At 38.8% G+C, this 20,584-nt stretch overlaps 1 protein-coding gene across 3 annotated transcripts in view; it reads right to left on the minus strand.

The window, feature by feature from the left end:
- Positions 1 to 321: 321 nt before the first annotated feature.
- The window catches only part of LOC109860841, a 44,675-nt gene continuing 24,412 nt past the window's right edge, over positions 322 to 20,584 (minus strand). For all 3 annotated transcript variants that reach the window (XM_020440210.1, XM_020440211.1, XM_020440212.1), the window contains exon 17: positions 322 to 1,759. In XM_020440210.1, coding sequence (XP_020295799.1) covers positions 1,733 to 1,759 — 27 coding nt within the window. In that variant the 3' untranslated portion in view covers positions 322 to 1,732. The remainder of the gene's footprint in view (positions 1,760 to 20,584) is intronic.

Here is a 20,584-nt window from a genome sequence, read left to right on the forward strand (position 1 = left end):
TTCCACTTTTGTGGAAATACGGCTAAAACCAGCGGTTGAAACCGTCGTAAGAAACTACAATGGCATGGCCGCTCTCAGGTTTCTCTCTGATATGATCATATATTTATATACAATCAGAATTGTAAACATTGCATATATTAAACATTGTTGTTAATTTTCCTTGATATATCACGTTACTATTGTTGGAACAAAGTGGCAAATAATAAAATCTTATCTTTCAAATAAAACTCTTATCTTAAAATATATTTACACTAAGAAACATATTTATATACACAAATATATATATAAATATTTAATATAATATATAGATATGTACATTTGTAAAAGTTAAAAACACCGTTTGAAAATTTTGAAAAATTTTGTAAGGTTAAGTTACGTATATTACAAGCATGAAGTAAGAGTAAAGAGATCGAACTCCGTGATATAAAAGTGGTCCCGATTCTGACGCCTAATTGGGAGGAAATCCGCTCAAGGGAATAGTTTCTTACGGTTGGACGCCATTTGCAAAGTAACGTAACCTGACCTTGGCTGAGTTCCGTTTCACGCATATGCGCGCATTTAACTATAGTACACGTTACATATAGTATAGATAAATGCGCGCATATGCGCGCGCGCGCGTGAAACGGAACGCAGCTCTGTCAGTTTTTAGTTAGTATTACATAGCAATTATTTTTTTGACACTAAAATCACTTTCTGCTTTCACAAAACCAAAAAATGTGTCGTTTCCAGTTGTAAATCCTCAATTTGGAGAAGGCAGCTCAACTAAATGCAAATTTTTTTGTAAATACTTGAATTTATTTGCTGCTTGTTCCATTTCCATTGAATTTCTTTCCATTATACTCATGAGCCTGAAAATGATAGTCTTTTTTACTATTAATTCCTCAATGTTACTTTTTTCCATTATTAATCTTTTTGTTTGTCCGATTTTGCGTATCTATAATTTTATTTTCAATTACCCAAAGCGTTATAACACGATGCACGTGAAACAGAAAACTTCTAAATCTTTTATCACTTTATTTTGTTATATTGCTGAGAAATTTCTACATTAAAAGAAATCTCACGATTCGGAGCATAAATATAGTTACATATACTAAATGTGTACATGTGGTAGTTTTGCAAATGGCGTCCAACCGTAAGAAACTATTCCTTTGAGCGGATTCCCTCCCAATTAGACGTCAAAATCGGGACCACTTTTTGGCGCGCTATAAAGTTCGATCTCCTTACTTTTACTTCATGATTACAAGTTTGTACTGTTCGTACACACACTGGCTGCTTTTCTTTTAGGAGACACAAAAGTCATTCTGTCTTTGTTCAGTATTCAGTGAGAAACAAAGACAGAATGACTCTTGTGTTGATTTGTGTCGACTGTGTCTCCTAAAAGGAAAGCAGCCACTGTATATATCGCGTTCCATTTACTGTGGCAAACTGTGCTCGAGTGTGTTAATCTGTGTCGATTTGTGTCTCCTAAAAGGAAAGCAGCCTATGATGACACAGTTGAGTAGAATCTGCTGCAAAGTGCTGATTAAACCTGCGTGCATACTGCTGGCATACTGCTATCATTTGGCTATCGGAGTATATACTCACCATACTCTCTGTGTAATGAAGCCTCAAGGATGCATTTATATTTCAAGAATAATCCTCTACTATAATACTTACTAATCGCATACTCAACGTTCTAGGTATAAAAAAGTTTCTTTTTCTGGAAACATGTTTCCCTCTTTTAGTCTCGCATTCACGTATCCAGCGTGCCATTTCTGATCTGTAAACAAAAAAACACTGGCTCATATGGCTCATATGGCTCATTACGAAGTAAGAGTAAGGAGATCGAACTCCGTGATACAGAAGTGATCTTGATTGTAATCCCTAATTAGAAATCCACTTTTTCTATTTGCACGCTATCAAGTTCGATCTCCTTATTCTTAATTCGTGTGACTTATATGCTACAAGCTGACAGGTAAGGTCAGCATAAATGCCAGATCGAGGACGCTTGCAGCATGCTCAGCAAGTAGAGGAGATACACAGACGAAACGCCACAGAGCTTATACTCATGGAGAGGCTCTAGGAGCGCAAGGAGGATCGACAAAGAGAGATATATTTTTCTGTTTCAATTGTAGGCACTTCTTATAGAAGAGAACACGGAGTGGGGGAGCCACAGTTGATATCTTAGAACATATATACTGGAAGGGGCATAGCTAACTTGCCGTTGTCCGCAACATCTATCTATCCTTGTCTGTACATAATACCGTAATACGCATGCGTCGATTATGTTGATGTGTGTATGTATGACAAGCTAGAACATATATATACCTTCACATACACATATATACCTTCTTAGTCGGTTATCCTCTCACGCAAGCGCATTGACAGATTTCGTGCAGACAAGGATAAATAGATGTTGCGGACACTTTTGTTACGTATGTCAGATAGGCTATGCCCCTTCCAGTATATATGTTTTAAGGTTGAGACAGAATATATCTCTCTGTTGCTCCCATAGACTTATATAATAGACGGAACATTTATATGACAAAGTTGAGAACAACATTAAAGGACAGAGATAGTGCTGGAGTAGTTGTCTCTCTCTCTCTTACAATAAGATGGAGGGGGACCAATTACTTTAAGGTCCCCCACCACATAGACATATAAGTCTATGCTTAGACGTAAAAGGCTATTACTTTTGACTTGTGTGCTCAAGTCTATGCATGCTACATGCATGCTATCACCTCTCACTATCACTCTCTCTCAATTGACTCTCGGATGTCTATCTTCATCATATATGTAATACTCCTATATTGCTAGTACGGTGCCGACCTGAGGGCGACGTCCCATTGAGCGGAAATCTATAGCGGAACGGAATGTGCGGAACCAGCTCGACCAATCATAGCCATTCCGTTTTCTTTCCTTCGCTTATTCTGTGGTTACGATTGGTCGAGCTGGTTCCGCACATTCCGTTCCGCTATAGATTTCCGCTCAATGGGACATCGCCCTGAAGCTCACCGTTACGGTGCAGACAATATAGTAGCCTCTCTCTCCAGCTGCTTTGTGCGCATGCGGTGAACATTCAAGCACGCTTGCGCATTTCTCTTTCTCGCGTTCTTTCTCTCACTTTCCAATGCTTTGTCTCGCTCGCACTCACTTGGTAGATGCGCCTGCGCATAATGACGCTCGACCATCTATGCCCATATTTGGACTTTGTGCGTCTCCCTTTCTCGGGCCTCGTGCCTCTCATTGCGAAGATACGCGACTAGCAATATAGGAGTATTACATATATGATCTTCATTGCTCTCGGCCACTCCCTCGGCCACCAATCAACTCACTGCTAGAAAAGAAGAAAATTACTCCACGACTATTTCTGTCTCTTTTAACGAAGCTTCAGCTCCTCTTACACGAATGTTCCGTCTATTATATAAGTCTATGGTTGCTCCTCGCGCGGCCCTCTCTATAGTTAGCATATAGGCAAGGCCTCTCCATGAGTATAAGCTCTATGCGAAATGCACACAGACGAACAGCCGTGTGCGTGTACTCTCAGCGCTTTGGCGAGTGGCTGCTTGCTTGTGTGCTCGGTAGCAAGCTGCAAGCGTCCCCGATCATCGAGTTAATCGGGGCCCGATCTGGCATCTATGAAAGGTTACGTTACAAATTGCAAATGATGTCCAACCGTAAGAAACTATTTCCTTGAACGGATTCTCTTTCAAGACGTCAAAATCGGGACCACTTTTTCCATTTGCGCGCTATGAAGTTCGAGTTATCTCCTTACTCTTACTTCGTGGTTGTAGGCAAACCGTTATATAATCATAGATCAGCATTTTAGCTAATCTAAGATAATACTGGTCAATAACACTGTTCAACACATTTTTGAAACTTGAATAAAGAAAGTGTTTTCTAATGTATTTTTGATCGCTGAAAACGAATCCGGCGGCAAAAATGCCTTACCACGTCAGGTATCCAAAAAAATTAAGTTTAAACCTACGTAGCACAACAGCGTGCAAAGCGCTTTGAAAGCGCTGTTGAGAACGCACCTCTCAAAACTGCTGTCACTTTGTTTGCAGATGAATAATTTGAGTGGGTTTGATTTACAATGTTCCAAAAATTTCTAAAACTTAAAAGTTGAAAATGTGTAACTTGCTCTGAAAAACACTTAAAAATATCTGCTTCAATCATGCGTATAAAAAGCACTTTTAAACAGTCCACATATCACGTAATATTGCGGAAATAATATCACAATAAAATTAAACAAAAAATTACAGTAAAAGTGCAATATACCAGTAATATTAGATATTATAATATTACAATAATTATCGATATATTACATTTATATATAATATTGAAATATTACTGTAATATTGTATTGCATCACAAGTAGCAAGATTATATATCAAATATGTTTTTATTGTCTTATAAATGTTAGAGATGTCATTTAACGTCATTTACTATTTAGTACGTTGCGCATACATCGCATTGCATCTTCTATCTATATATATACTATGATACATATATTTTGCTACGCTGTTGCAAAACCCTTACAACTTTTATTTTAAACATAAACGCTTTGTTTTCAAAAAATTTATTATATCAACAAAAAATACTGTGTGGATGTATAACAGTTTTACTATATCATTATTTACTATATAATTATTATTATGTAATAAAAGTAATACAAATAAATGTGTATACATATTTTTATATATCTCATTTGATATATATTTATTAAGAAGTGACTATAATAATCAGTATGTTAACAAAAAATTTGCGTAAAACTGTATTTTAAATTATATTTAATAATAATACGTATTTAATAATACTACTACAAGAAAGATTTTTATTTATATTTTTTCTGTTTCAGGTACATTGCACCGCAATATTTTTAATAAAATAATAATTTAATTAAATAATAAATGAAATGTGTGTAGAATAGCTTGAGAATAAGTAGATAGAAGAATTACATTTTATTAATAGTAAAAAGGCTATACGAGCGATGTACTGTTCTTCATGTACTTTTATTATAAATTAGGTTGAATATAAAATTTCTTTGTTTTCAAACTTTTCAATCCTAATCCGAATCTTCTTCAGTGAATTCTACATCAAAACTTGATTATATAAATCGTTTGAAAACAAAGAAATTTTATATTCAACCTAATTTATAATAAAAGTACATGAAGAACAGTACATTGTTCGTATAGCCTCTTTACTATTAATTCAATTTTCAACAAATATATCTACATATTAATTACATCTTAGTAAGTAACAAGTAGTCTCGCGGACTGAGTGCATGGGCTGCGAATATAGAAGTCTCGAGTTCAAATCCTATCATCACCTCAAGATTTTTTTCGGGTCCCGGTACCTTTCATTGAGTTAATCAGTTGATCGGCAAACTTAATCAGGTCTCCAAAGATTAATTTCAGTGAATTCTCGAATTAAGTCTTCTCTTACAAAGCAAAGTGCCATTGATTTTATATTGTATATATATATTACCGTAACATTACTGTGACGCATTTTGGGGCGGACATTTTAATATTATTAATATTAAATTAACATTACGGTAATAGTTTCACTATAGTAGAGTGAAATATAGCAATAAAAAAACAATATTTCTCTGTGATATTGTAATATTATGTGCTATGTGGGAAATTTTGAATGCGCTTAAAATGCTTTAAAACTGTATTTATCCTGTGCTAATCGTATACGCTTATAATGCGCTTTTTTTTTAGTGGATTTTGAATGCGCTTTTAAATTGCTACAAAAATAGTAAATTTCAGTATCTGCAATAGCGTTTTTTTAGCGCTTTTCAGGCGCTAGTGTGCTACGTGAGAATGTGACAAAATTGTGTTACGTCCTGGGGACTCCACGGTCTCCTTTTTCTTGCAACGCGACGCGCCAACGCATAACAAACCTTTTTTTGTAAATAATGAAAAACAATAAATAACTCAAACGGGTCTCCTATCGTTTGGAAACTTAGACTCCAAACGATAGGAGAGCAAACGGAAATCATATCGGCGCTCGAAAAGATAAACCGCGCCTAATAAGAACCCGGAATTTTGCTATAACGAGCAAGAAAAATTTATCGTTTAAACACTCTGAGCAGCTTTTCAAACAAACCAGGGAATCTCCGGGTCAAGAAAAACACCGCTTATAAAATTTAGAGCAGCCGGCGCAAATAGAAACTCCGGCGCCACGAGCAATTTTATTATAAACAAATAGCAAAGGGTCTATGTGGCGTGATAAAAAAAAACAACACTCTCCCTTTTCCCTTCTCCGGAAAATCGAACGAGCCGACCGAGCCGAGAGATCGTCGCCGGTTTGCGATCTCACAAAGTTTACCCGACCACTAACTAACAAATAGGAACTGGTGAAGCTCGACTGAGTTTTCCGATTGGGAGAGTTCTCGCTTAATCAAAATTGTATATAAGCCAGGACTCTCAGAACCGGAATCAAATAGGAGCCGCTGATCTTAAGAATCGGGAGTGTTGTGCAAAGAATTTCAAAGGTGAAGTTCGGTGCAGTGAGTGCCAAACCAAGACATCGCCGCCGCTCAACTAAGTAGTAAGTGCTTTCAAGGAACCAATTGATTACTGAGATTCCACGAACAAAAAATAGAGATTGAGAAAAAGAGAGAAAAACGATAAAGTCTCGCATGAATCAGACACAGCAGCCGCATTACTGAACTGTCTAAGATAGCCTCTCATCTCTTTCCTTGATCAGAGAGGATATCCGCGATCTTGAAACGCTCTGGATGACTTCTGATAGACATCCGCGGTTTTGAATCGCTCTGGATAACCTCTCACCTCCTTCCTAAATCACGGAAACAAACAAAGCCCGCTATCTTCGAATATTAGTCGTAGAACCATGACACATTCAAATTTATTCCTATCATTAAATCTATCGGAACCTAAGAAATGAAACAAAACCGAATTTGTCAACTGACATAAGGAAATACGTTTCTAAGATGATCTAAGTTGCGTAAACCTGTGTTAAAGAGGCTGGCTGCACTAAACAACTCGCATTCCCCTTCTCTCTCACACTTGCACTCTAACTTATAGATTACTTTGTACGAAACGATTATGCGCTCCGTCATTGTATTAGTTTCAACACTGTCTGTTAGTAATTTGCTAAGATTTCGATTTGTTCTTTTAATAAATATAACTACTTTATAATGTGTGGAATCAAACTAAAGAGTTATTCTTTGTTATCTTTCTCTCCGTACAACCCACTCTCACTTCCTTGTTAAAATCGCTAGATCCCGTCCTTGGTAAATAAGACTTGCGTCTCATGTCTAAAAAGGGACCAACGAGCGAGTGTTCGCTAGACAGAGTAAGATCGGCGGACGCCGTTGACCTGTCGACGAATATAAACAAATTCTCTCGACTCTCTCACAGCGGGACTTCCGTGTCCATTGTAAAAAGAGATATGGAAAACGACGCGTTTACTGTTGCGTTTCACCGCCCGACCGTATCCATGGGCCAGGACGTAACAATTGTTTTTGGTTATTATTTATCATTTTTTGCGGTTACACTAAATTGTTTTCTGCAAATTTACTTACGCCACATTAAAGTGCTATCTTTTATCTAATATGAATTGCATATATTACAATACGATTTTTTTCATGTACATACTTAATATATAATAAATCATTAAATTGGATATAGATAATATTTTTGCTGCACAAAAACGTAGTCACACACTGTGGCATTCTGATTATCTCGTGAAATTGTTTATTTCTTACTATTGTAATTTATAAACATATTTCATACATCTATAAATACTACACGGAACTAAAAGATTGTTAGAATAGCAAGAAAATACTTACTATACGGCGAGCAAAAAACATTTGCTAAGATTATTAAGATTTTTGTTTTGCCAACAAAACATTTCGTTGATGAAGCAAAACTTTCATAGACTCAACTATTTTTCTTGCTGACTATATAACAGTAAAACTCTTTTTTCGTGTAATAATCATTTCCAATCATTTTCTTACTGATTTATTATATGGCAATTATGTATATAAATTATGTATATAAAAAACAATCGTACCGTAAAGGTACAATTTCACGTGCTGTTGAACCTAAGTGTTTGAGCGACAAAAAGAGTCACATGATGACTGATTTGTTGCTCGTATTCCAGCGGCTAATTTTGTAGTTGGAACCAGTTCAACTACAAAACATTAATGCTCAAACGCTGTGATGCACTGAGCTGCGTTCGGAAACACTACTCGTGCTTTATCTTTATCGTTTATTGTAATAACTGTAAAACAAAGATAGAATAACGCTTGTGTGCACACAAATGCTGTGTCCAAACTCAGTCTTGACAGTGTATACCGAAGACACATAACTGTGCAGAACTTCCGAAAAACGTTTAAAAAAAGACACAAAAATGTACTACTTTAATTCAAGAAAAATGAAAATAAAGAAATAAAAATATCAAGAGGCACGGTAGTGCCTCGCGCCAAGTATACGTGCCAACGAAGTGTGCGCGCGCTGGGCGAGGCTATCCCGTGCCTCTCATTTACGCGAGTAGGACCGATCGAGAATTCTGAGATTTTCAGATCTCAGCAACGGGTAAACCGATCGAGTTGGGCCTAGACTCAATCGAAAGTTGAGATCGAGGCACGAAAAAAAGTATTTTGCGGTTTTTTTCTCCGTGCCTTTCCAACAGAGATATCTGGATACAAATACGAAATTCTCGAAAACCTAGGTTCACATAACATTAAGAAACGTCCAAGTCGGACAGCGTGACTTTACAGACTTCGCCGCCAGAGTGAAACGTGAATCTGCTCTTGTCATCACTATGTGGCGACACTTTCGTACCAAGCAAGATTTATCTGTATGCGTTCAATTTGAGAAGAAAATTTTACTGCGTATAAAGAAAGAAAAGCAGGCAAAGTAGCGTAGAGAAAGCGTTGCGTTTGGAATTGTTGCTGTAACACTTGACAGCCAAGGCTATAGAGTAAAGAAATTTTTTAGTAAGGGAAGTGCGCGAAATTTTTGCTCATTTGGTTTCTCTTCTCAAACTGAACGCAGTATAAAAGTATCAAGAGGCACGGTGCCTCGCGCTAAGTATGTGCGCAAAGTGTGTGCGCCCTGCGCGAGGTACCACGTGCTTCATTTATATGCAAGTAGAGCCGCTGAGAAGATACTTATATACACGCTGTAAAGATACTGTGAGAAAACAAACTAGAAAATACGATATACGTAGATATAAGTATATGTACTTTGAACATTGTGCGTCTGTGCAGTGACATATAATACATAAGGCCATTCTACAATGAATTGAAAATGTCCCGTTGCCAGGTTATTTAGCAATTACGAAAAGAAAAGTATCATTTCTGGTTGCGCTTTGTCGTTGCGATTGCTACATAAGAATTAGTCAACTTTTAACTTTTGTTAACAGCAACTGGCAACCGCAGCACGTAAAATAATACTTTTTTCCTAGTAGTCGCAACTGGTGACGGAACATTTTCAACTTATTGTAGAATGGACCATACAGAGACAACAGAGGCTAATATAAAACGTTACGTTTAATTAAATAAGAAATATAAAAAATATAAAAAAATACTATGTTGTATATAAGTAAAACAAGACAAATTATTTTAGGTATATAAAAGTTCAGAGAAAAATAAGATGAGAAGTAAATATTAAGAAGTGCATTGTGTTGCAATAAAAAGTGTTTGTGAAAACCATATTCTACAAAAATGTATGATATCCGAACAAAATACCTTTTCAAAAAAAGGTAAAAAAGGCGCCAAGTACACGCGCAACTCGTATCTCTAGAAAAAGTATTACTATAAAAATTTTCCTCTACAAAATCTATTCTACAAAAGAAATGATATCAATAAGTTACGCCAAGTATTCGGAGTACAAATTAGTTCGGTCCGTTTTTTTGTGTCCAAAAATGCATTTATTTCAAAACAAAATAAATGAATAGATTAATTAAAGTATTGTCCATCGCTGGCTACTACTTTTTTCCATCTCTCAGGCAATTTTCGAATTCCATCTCGAAAAAATGACTCGTCTTTGAAGGCAATCCAAGTTTGGAGCCAATTTTCGATTTTTCCGAAAGAAGTGAATCGGTGACCTGCCAAATCGTGCTGCATCCTTCGAAACACCTAGTAATCAGAAGGAGCAATGTCCGGAGAATACGGCGGGTGCGGTAAAATATCCCATTTGAGCGAGTTTCCCAAATATTTTTTTACGACTTTTGCGACATGAGGTCGAGCGTTGTCATGAAGAAGAATAACTTTATCATGTCTTTGCTCGTATTTCGGCCGTTTTTCTTGCAATGCACGGCTCAAACGAATCAATTGTAGCCGATACAGATTGCCTATACTGGAATCCAGATTGTAGCAGCTCATAGTAAACAACACCCTTTTGGTCTCACTAGATACAGAGCATGATCTTCGAACCATGAATGTTTGGCTTTGGTGTTGAGATCGATGGCAACGATTGACCGGGCTTAGCGTAGTATTTTTTTTCTTGGGGTTGTCGTAGAATATCCACTTCTCATCTCCAGTCACAATCCAATGCAAAAAACCTTTTCTTTGTTTCAAAGGCAACAATCAGCAACTCGCAAGTGAAAAATCGCCTTTTAACGTCTCTCGGTTTCAATTCATACGGCATCTAATTTCCTTGTTTTTGAATCATTCCCATGGGTTTTAATCGTACAGAAAGGGCTTGGTGAGTTACTCCCAATAATTCTGCAAGCTCCTCTTGCGTTTGACTCTGATCTTCTTCGAGTAATGCCTCCAAGTCTTTGTTTTCGATTTTTTTTGGCTGTCCAAAGCGAGGCTTGTCTTCAACGCTGAAATCTCCATCCTTAAAACGTCAAAACTATTCTCTACATGATTTATCAGTTGGAGCCGTGTCACCATAAACTTTGACAAGCATTCGATGGACTTCAGCTGCACTTTTCTTCCAATTAAAGCAGAAAATTAAAACCTCCCGCAAATGCTGCTTGCTTAACACAAAATTTGACATTTCAAACACAGTAAAAATCAAGATTTTTGTATGAAACTCAAAACGATATAAACTGAATATTATTAGCAGATGTCTAACCTCTCTGAAACCGCCAAAATCAGCTGTCACTATGAACCATTCATAACAGCCGGAGCCATCTTTTGGAAACGGATCAAACTAATTTGTACTCCCAATAAAGTCTTTTATACATTGTTATAAAAATATATAAAATATATAAAACTTTGTAAGTTGTTTATACGTTGTAAAATAGAAAATTTTATAAACCAATAGAAAGTTTAAAATATAGCGTGACCACTGCACTTTTTATGTAAAGCACTCATTGATGTAAGAAATGACTTCGCCTTGCGTGGAAATTCTTAAACTATATCGAATCATACATATAGATTTTGCTTTGTGTGAAAAATCAAAAAATCATGTGGAATGTTTCAAAATAAAAAATATTTAAAAAAACTTGGCGCGGCTGCACCAAAAACTAAAGACAGAGTTCAGCACGATCTGGCATCTCTGATTCTACATCTATGGGCTCACTGACGTGCGTTCGGTTAAAGGTCGGCGCTAAGTGGCTTGATTTATTCAATAATTACTTCTTTATTATATGTAATAGAAAATATAGTTCAGGACTTTTCAACTCAGTTTCACTCCTTCTACCTGCCTACGAAAGATTTTACAGTAAGTGTCAGACACTTTGTATAATAATAGTTATATAGTAAATAATTATATAGTAAAAATGTGTTATACACACGCAAAGTGTGTTTTGTTGATATAATACATTTTGAAAACAAAGCGTTTATGTTTAAAACAAAAGGATTTTTGCACTAACGTAGCAAAAAATATGTATCATATTTTACATAAAATACAATGCGATGTATGCAACGTGCTAAATCAAGAGGCACGGTAGTGCCTCGCGCAAAGTATACGCGCCAACGAAGTGTGCGCGCGCTGCGCGAGGCTACCCCGTGCCTCGTTTAGGCAAGTAGGATCGATTGAGAGTTCTGAGATTTTTAGATCTCAGCAATGGCTAAATCGATCAAGTTCGGCTTAGATTTAATCAAAAGTTGAGATTGAGGCACAAAAAAAAAGTATTTCGCGGGTTTTTTTCTCCGTGCCTTTCCAACGAAGATATCTTGGTTTAAAGTTCGAAATATCCAAAAACAAGGTTTACATTCACATTAAGTAACGTTCAAATTGGACAGCGTGACTTTACAGACTTCGCCGTCAGAGCGAAACATAAATCTGCTCTTGTCGTCACTATGTGGCGACACTTTCGTGTACAAGTCAAGGTATATCTGTATGCTTTCAATTTTAGAAGAGAATTTTATCGCGCATGCATTCTGTCTTTAGTTTTTGGTGCAGCCGCGCCAAGTTTTTTTACATTAAATATTTTTTATTTTAAAACAGTCCCCATGAGCATTTGACTTTTCACACCAAGCGAAATTTATATGTGTGATTCGTCATAATTTAAAATTTTCCACGCAAGGTGAAGTCATTTCTTACATCAATGAGTGCTTTATATAAAAAGTGCAGTGGTCACACAATATTTTAAACTTTCTATTAGTTTATAATATTTTCTATTTTACAACGTATAAACAACTTACAAAGTTTTATATATTTTATATATTTTTGTAACAATGTATAAACATACAAGATTTTACTTGGCGTAACTTATTGGTCATTTCTTTTGTAGACTAAATCTTGTAAAGGAAGATTTTTATAGTAATACTTTTTCTAGAGAGATACAAGTTGCGCGTGTACTTGGCGCTTTTTAAAATCTTTTTTAGTAAATGACGTTAAATGACATCTCTAACGTTCATAAGAACGTTAAATAATAAAAAAAATTTGATATATAATCTTGCTATTTAAGATGCAATACAATATTACCGTACTAATTTAACAGTAAATGTAATATACCCAGATAACCAAATCTGTTGAAACAGATTTTGCCAAATGCTTGTTACAAATTTTGTTAGCAGAAAGACATCAAATATGATGCAGAGTTTGTTTTATCTGGCAATGTTGCAAAATTGCTAGCAATAAAATATCCAAGCTTGTTGTCAAAACATAACAGCAAATTGCTGGTGAAAACCGAGCAAAGCTTGCACATAATTTGAGACCAAATTGACGCCAAATATAAAACAAGATCTGCGCAACACGACTTGATAGCAAAATAACAGCACAAATCGAGCAAGACTTGCAGTTCAGTCAAACTATATGGTATTTAAAAGGCCATTTAATTATATCTTGACTTATTTCTAAAGTATATATACACACTATCTATAATCCATAATATACATAAAATTACTTTTACATTTGAGTATTTAACCTATTTCCAATAATTAAATATTAAAATGACATAATAAAATATTTTTTTAGCAAACTAACTATTAGAAAACCTATACGAGCAATGCTAGATGCACGCGCATTTTATATGTACAGACGGCGTCATTAATTCGAAGAATAGGCGCGGGGATCACATAAAAAGTCCAGTTGATCCAAATATCCATTAGTCCCAAAATCGGGTGTTCAGTTGTGGACACTCGATTGCTACTAGTTAGTTAGTACGGCGCCCGTTGGCGCTACGAGCAACCGCCCCGCTTGCCCTCCGATCCCCGCGCCTATTCTTCGAATTAATGACGCCGTCTGTACGTATAAATTTATAAAGAATTATTGACATATATCCTAAATTTCTACAAATTATATATATATAAAATCTTTATACATAATATATATATAAAATATGTTTAAAATTATGTTTAAATTTGAATATTAAATTGACAATAATTATATAAATATTAAAATGACATCTGTGTGAAATATTTTAATATTTATACTTTTTACAACAATTAATTGTCTGTATAATATTTGATTTTAAATAATTTTACAATATTTCTATATTATCAAAATATATAATCAAAAAATATAACTTATATTATGCATGTACGCGACAGTTATCGTTTATTAGTATACGTTTATTAGTACATAATTAAAGTTTCCTAAACAGATATGAAAAACGATTAAGTATTATGGTCAAACTGCACTCTCTTAGTAGAATCAATTAAAATTTCACTAATTGATTCAATGATAATATCACTGATTTACAGTGAAAAAATGCCTCTTTTAAAGGTGTCAGTACCCCCCGAACAAGTTCCCACCTTGTAGTAGCTCCGAGGCGGGAGCTCGGGGCTCGCAGAGCGCTCGGTGCGCACGTGGTCTGGCCGCCTTGCAGTAACTACACGGAACGTTATTTTGTTCCCAGCATGTGCTGGTGGCGGCGTGGCCGGGCATTGATCGTCAATTCCTCTCTGGACGCTGGCGGATCTGCCTGGTCGTGCCGTCACAATGGAAGTGTAATCTGACGGGACAACAATTGACCACAGAAAGTGAGCATCTGGTGTCCTCGGGGACTGTGGGCTCTCGCGCCGGAGCAGGTGGTGAGGCTTAAGATCGCGGGCGGTGGTCATCCGCTCAGGGATGGGTCCGTCTGTGACCAACTAAGAGAAACTCCCCAAGTTAAGGGAGTGACCGTGGCGCAAGGGGAGTTGCGTCGTGAACGGTGCCTCCTGGATACCGAACGAAATCCAGGAGTACGGAGCCAAGCCCCAGCCATCGCGGCTCTGTCTGGGTGAGACCGCGCGACCGCGATACTCGTGGGAACAAAATGGAATTCGAAAAATAAAATACAATCACCCCCAAATCAGTCCCCAAGAGCGAAACCTCCTCTGGAGGTGAACGCCTAGGGGAATCTTGTAGTGCGGGAGCGGGCTTACAAGCCCCAAAATACCGCATAAGATATAGCGGGGCCGCTAGGCGCCGTTATAATAAACAGATGCTAGCCGGGGAGAGTGGGGTCAATAAGGCCCCCTCTACCCCCGCAGCCTTTTGCTCAAAAGGTGGAGCTGGGGGTGGGCGGGCTTTGGGTGGCGCAGCAAAGCGCGCCAGGCCGGAGCACACTACTCCCAGCCCCTTAGAAAATCGCCAGGGCAAGAGATCCAAAAATGAGGGGTCGTATGCACAGGCGACAATAGGACTGGTTAGGATGGCCCTCGTACTGGAGGACTAACCCTGACAAGAAGATAGGAATCTTCTTGTTGATGAGGCGGTTGAGATCAGAAAACTGATCAGGACTCTCATTTTCGGCATGTCCGAAAATGATAAAGCCCCCACCTTCACCGGTTCCTGGGAAAGGGATAGCGCACTCATTGTCGTGTGCGCCAATAAAAAGTCGGCGGAGTGGCTTAAGGTCCACTCCCCCGAGGCAAAAGTCAGGGGAATTCCTCTGCGTGTGCTGCCGGTCGGTGAGCTACCCAGGCGACACCGGGTAGTGGTGCATGTGGAGGAACCTGACATAGATACAAGAATATAAGGCCGATACGAGCCATTCCCAGGATGTTGAGCAGGAACTTGAACGTGCATACATATATGTATACATCTTAACAAGTATTACTTGTAAATTTTTACAAGTAAATTTTTTGAATTGAAAATTCAATTCGTAAATTCATACGGGATGCGGGATTTGCATCTCACATATGAAAGACCCCGAATATCCTGACATAGATGTTGAGGAAGCTCTAAAGCTTCTCAACCAACAGAACACAGGGCTGGCAACCAGTGAATGGATCGTCAATAGAGGGACGTACAGTAGGAACGCCTTGAGCGCCCACTTCTCCTGCCTGGTTGGCGACTCGGCACTAGAAGCCTTGAAACACTGTAGCTTCAGGCCTTTTCTCGGTCTCGGCCGAGCCACCGTTAAGGTGGCGGGACGGGAGCGCAAAGAGGTGACTAAGAAGAAGAAGTCGGAGGATGTCGAGACTGCCTAAAAATGGCTCCTCCCGGCATCCAAATGACCCAAATTAATTTGCACCACAGCAAAAGCGCCTCAGCTATCTTAGCCAAGAGCATGGCTGTGATGCATACAAGTATTGCACTAATCCAAGCCACCTTGGATTGTTAACGATGCAATAAGAGATCTGAGTGGGTGTGTTTATACAAAGCACACTCGGAAAAAAGAGTAAGATCTTGCATAGTAGTTAAAGGACTAAATGTTATCTTTCTGCCACAGCTCAGCAGCGAGGACCTCACAGTCATCAAGGTGAGAGTAAAGCTGGCCGAGGAAGAGGACATGAAGGTACTCATAGGGTCAGTCTATATGCCCTACGACTCCATGGACGATCCACCACCGAAAGAGGTAAAAGCCCTGGTAGCCTATGCGAAGGCCGGGAGGCTTGAACTCCTGCTGGGTTGTGATGCAAACTCCCATTATGTAGGATAGGGAAGTGCAAACATCAACCCGCGGGGGGAGAGTCTGCATGGCTTCCTAGTGGGCACAGGGCTACTCATTCTTAACAGAGGAAACGAGCCGACATTCCTGGACTTCAGAAGACAGGAAGTCATTAATATCACGGTTTGTACGGAGAGAGTGGCGGGTCTGGGGGCGGGTGAACGACTGGAGGGTCTCGGATGAGCCCTCTGGCTCTAATCACAGACAAATACGCCTAACTCTTCAGCAACTACCGCAAATCTGCTGGGTTCGTAACCCACGAAAAACCAACTGGAAGGGCTTTAGGGCTGATCTTAAGGCGCAGCTCGTTGAGGCCCCAACCAGTTTCAGGACCAAAAATAATTTGGAAAATGCGGCGGACTTCTTAAAGAACGCCATTGCAAATGCCTACGAGTTAAACTGCCCACCAAGGAGCCCGGTGACTAAGACCCACTGGTGGAACAAAGAGCTTGAAAAGCTCAGGTTGGAAACAAGGAAGAAATTCAGTAAGGCAAAAAGAACCAGACTTGCAGCACACTGGGAGGTTTTCAGAAGCTCCCAACGAGAGTACAGCAAGGAAATCAAGAAAGCAAAGCACAAAAGCTGGAAACACTTCCGTGAAAGCATTGAGAGTGCCCCAAAGGCATCTAGGCTTCACAGAATTCTCAGCTTAGATCATCGTCCCCAACTGAGCTGTCTTAAGCTTCCAACGAGGAATGTTACTGAGGAAGCGTCGGACATATTAAAACATTTAATGGAAGTCCACTTCCCAGATTTTAACAATAACATACAACCTCACCGGCCGAAGCCTAGGGTATATAACGGTCCACTTACTAAAATCTTTAGGGCAAGTATAGCCCTAAGACATGTTCCTCAGGCCTGGAATGGTACAAGAGTGGTCTTTATCCCCAAGCCTGGCAGAAATGGATATATTTCAGCCAAGGATTTCAGACCAATCAGCCTTACCTTCTTCGTACTTAAGACGTTGGAGAGGCTGATCGATGGATTCTTGAAGAACGGACCTTTGCTTACATGTCCACTGGCTTCTTCCCAATATGCTTACAGGGAGGGCAGATCCACGGATACTGCCTTGCACCACCTTGTGAGCGGGGTCGAGAAGCAATTGGAGACAAAAGGATATGCCCTGGGCGTCTTCCTGGACATTGAGGGAGCTTTTGATAGCACCTCATATGATGTAATCGGGGAGGAGATGACCAGACACGACATTCCAGCCGCACTAGCAGACTGGACACAAAGCATGCTAACAGGAAGAACCCTGATTGCTAATCATGGGGACTCAAACGTGCATGGTTTTCCCGCCAAAGGATGCCCGCAGGGGGAATTTTATCCCCCCTGCTGTGGTGCTTGGTCGTGAACAAACTTTTATATAAATTACAGAAGACAGGTTTCGTCGCCTTTGGCTACGCTGATGATGTGGCCATTATAGTGCGGGGCAACTTTCTTTCAATACTTAAGGAGACTATGGGAAAAGCCCTTAAGATCACGCAAGACTGGTGTCAATCAAAAGGACTTAGGGCTAATCCATCAAAAACCAAGGCCATGATTTTCATCAGGAAATACAAACCTAAAGCCAGTGACCCGCTTAGACTCTGACGGGAAGATATAGAATACGTCCAGTCAGTACAATATTTGGGAGTCCACTTAGCACCAAACTGAATTGGAAAACACATCTCGATATAAAGAGATCCAAATTCTACGCTTCATACTGGGCGTGTAGAAGAGCAATAAGAAAATCCTGGGGTATTAAATTAAATACTGCCCTATGGATATACAGCGGTATTAGTACCGAGGTTAACATATGCTGCTGTTGTTTGGTGGCCCAGAGTGGAAAAGATGGAGTCTAAGAACCTACTAAAAAGCCTACAAGGTAATTACTTGAGGGCTGCGGTAGGAATTATGAAAACGACACCAACAGAAGCGCTGGAAGTGGCGCTCTGCATTCCACCTTTAAGATTGACTATCATCAGCGCTGCCAAACTCACAGCATATAGACTAAGGTGTCAGGGGGAGTAGAGAGATTTCGGAGTAGGTCATACCAAGCTCGAGTTTCTTCATAAACCTCCCTTTACCTTAAAGCAAGACAGAATATCCAGAATACGCCAAGTAGACAAGGCGTTCTCCATAAACTTGACCACCAGGGCAGACTGGAAAAACAGAAATCAGATCCAGCCGGGCACTCATGCATGGTTCACTGATGGATCTGGAGCAAACGGCTGCTATGGAGCAGGCATCTACTGTCCAGAATCAAATCACAGAGTTTTTCTCTCTGGGTAAACTGGTCATGGTCTTTCAAGCGGAAGTCCTGGCCATTCTGGAATGTGTAAGACTCCTACTCTCAAGAGAGACAAAAACTAGGAGAATCAATATCTATACGGATAGCAAAACAGCCATAGGAGCTCTTGCTAATACCACCACTGAATCTTTAGTGGTTTGGGACTGTATGCAAGCTCTAAACAGATTGGGCGAGCGAAACAACATCACGCTTGTCTGGGTACCTGGCCACCAAGGTATCCAAGGCAATGAAGTGGCTGATAGTCTGGCAAAACTGTGTACCTTAGAGGAACCAGTCTGCCAGATAGTTGGAGTTCCCTTTGCAACAGGGAAAAACCATATCAAGGACTGGCTGAAAAGGGAGCACAGGATCTCTTGGGAGATACTGAAGAGCTGCCGCCAAGCTAAGGCCCTGATGACTCAGCTATTGCCAGGTAGGACAAAGGAACTACTGACAATGAGTAACTACAGAAAAAGACTGTGTATCGGTCTTTTTACGAAGCATTGGGCCTTTAAGGCACATCTATTCAACTTAGGCCTAGTTGAGGAGAGTAGTTGTAGATTCTGTGGTGAGGAAAGGGAGGACTGCGTGCACATATTGTGTCGCTGCCCGTCTCTAGCACTCAAGAGATTCAGATCCTTGGGCTCCATGTTTGTGAAGCCCGAGGACCTGAAAATAATTAAAATCGGCCATCTGTGTAGCCTGGCAGCAAATGCCGGGTTTTAGCAGCTTGGTCAATAAAGAAGAACTAGCGGAAGTCGTAGAAGATCTTATAGATCTAGGTGACAATAGGGTCTCACAACCCCCCCGCTCCTTGTTATCTATCTATCTATCTATCTAAGGTGTCAGTAACAGATTAGTTTTACTAGAACACAGTTAAAATTTCTCTGATTTACTTAGTAACAAGTTTTATTTAGAATCAGTAACAATATCACTGAATGCCATTAAAATATTAGTTTTAAAGTAATTGATTGTGAAAGTTTCAATGGTTAAATTGATAGAGTGCCTGCTTTATAATCAGAGGGTTCCAGATTCCAGGTTCGAATCCAGTCGAAATAATTATCTGACACAATAACTTTTTTCTGCGAAGTAATACTAAAACAACATAGAGAATAACCAAGAAAACTTACTCGAGGACATAAATTATAAATCTAAGTCATTTTTTATATTATAAATGTCATTTTTCTATCAAATCGTGTTGCGCAGATCTTGCTTCATATTTGGCGTCAATTTGGTCTTAGATTATGTTATCAAGCTACCCTGATAGCCAAGCATGTTTTGCAAAATCATGTAACTTAATGCTGAGCTGAAGTTTTCAACTAGTTGCTGTGTATTTGCTGAATACATGATGCATAGTCATACGTAATCGACAACACGAAGGCAAATTTGAGATATTTTGTGTCAGCAGATTCAGAGCAAACAAAGAGCAACTATTGCTCATTACGTTGTCAACAAAAAGACTTTTATTTATAGAAAACTCTTTGCTTTATCATTCATTTTCGGCAACATAAGAGCAACATGACGATAACAAAACAAGACACCGATGTCTGTACTTCTGTCGTATGGTTGGTAAAAACTGTTGACATATATTTATTCTATCTTGTAGCCCATTAAATGTCGAAAACGAATGACCGTCTTTTAGAATAAGTAGACAAAAATAATTATATTTTAGTAAGGAACAAGTAGTCTTGCGGACTGAGTGCAGGGATTGCAAATATAAAGGTCTCGAGTTCAAATCCCACCCATCACCTAGGATTTTTTCCGGGTCAGGTACCTTTCATCGAGTTAATCAGTTGATCGGCAAACTAAATCAGATCTCCAAAGATTAATTTGAGTGAAATCTTGAATTAATTAATTCCCCTTTCACACAGAGCGATGTGTTATTGAATATATATTTGTCCGTTTTCGACATATTGTATTTTTGCTGAAATTTCCCTTACAAAAAAGAACTACTGCCGGCTGTGTGATTATTACATGTGACTGTGTGATTACTATTGCGGCTGTGTATTAATCGAAGCGAATATTATTGTATCTGTAATAACTTTTAGCAGTGGAATACAAGCGGACATTACT

This window comes from Pseudomyrmex gracilis, unplaced genomic scaffold, assembly GCF_002006095.1.
Source record: "Pseudomyrmex gracilis isolate BER0280 unplaced genomic scaffold, ASM200609v1 scaffold_479, whole genome shotgun sequence".
Classification (NCBI taxonomy): domain Eukaryota; kingdom Metazoa; phylum Arthropoda; class Insecta; order Hymenoptera; family Formicidae; genus Pseudomyrmex; species Pseudomyrmex gracilis.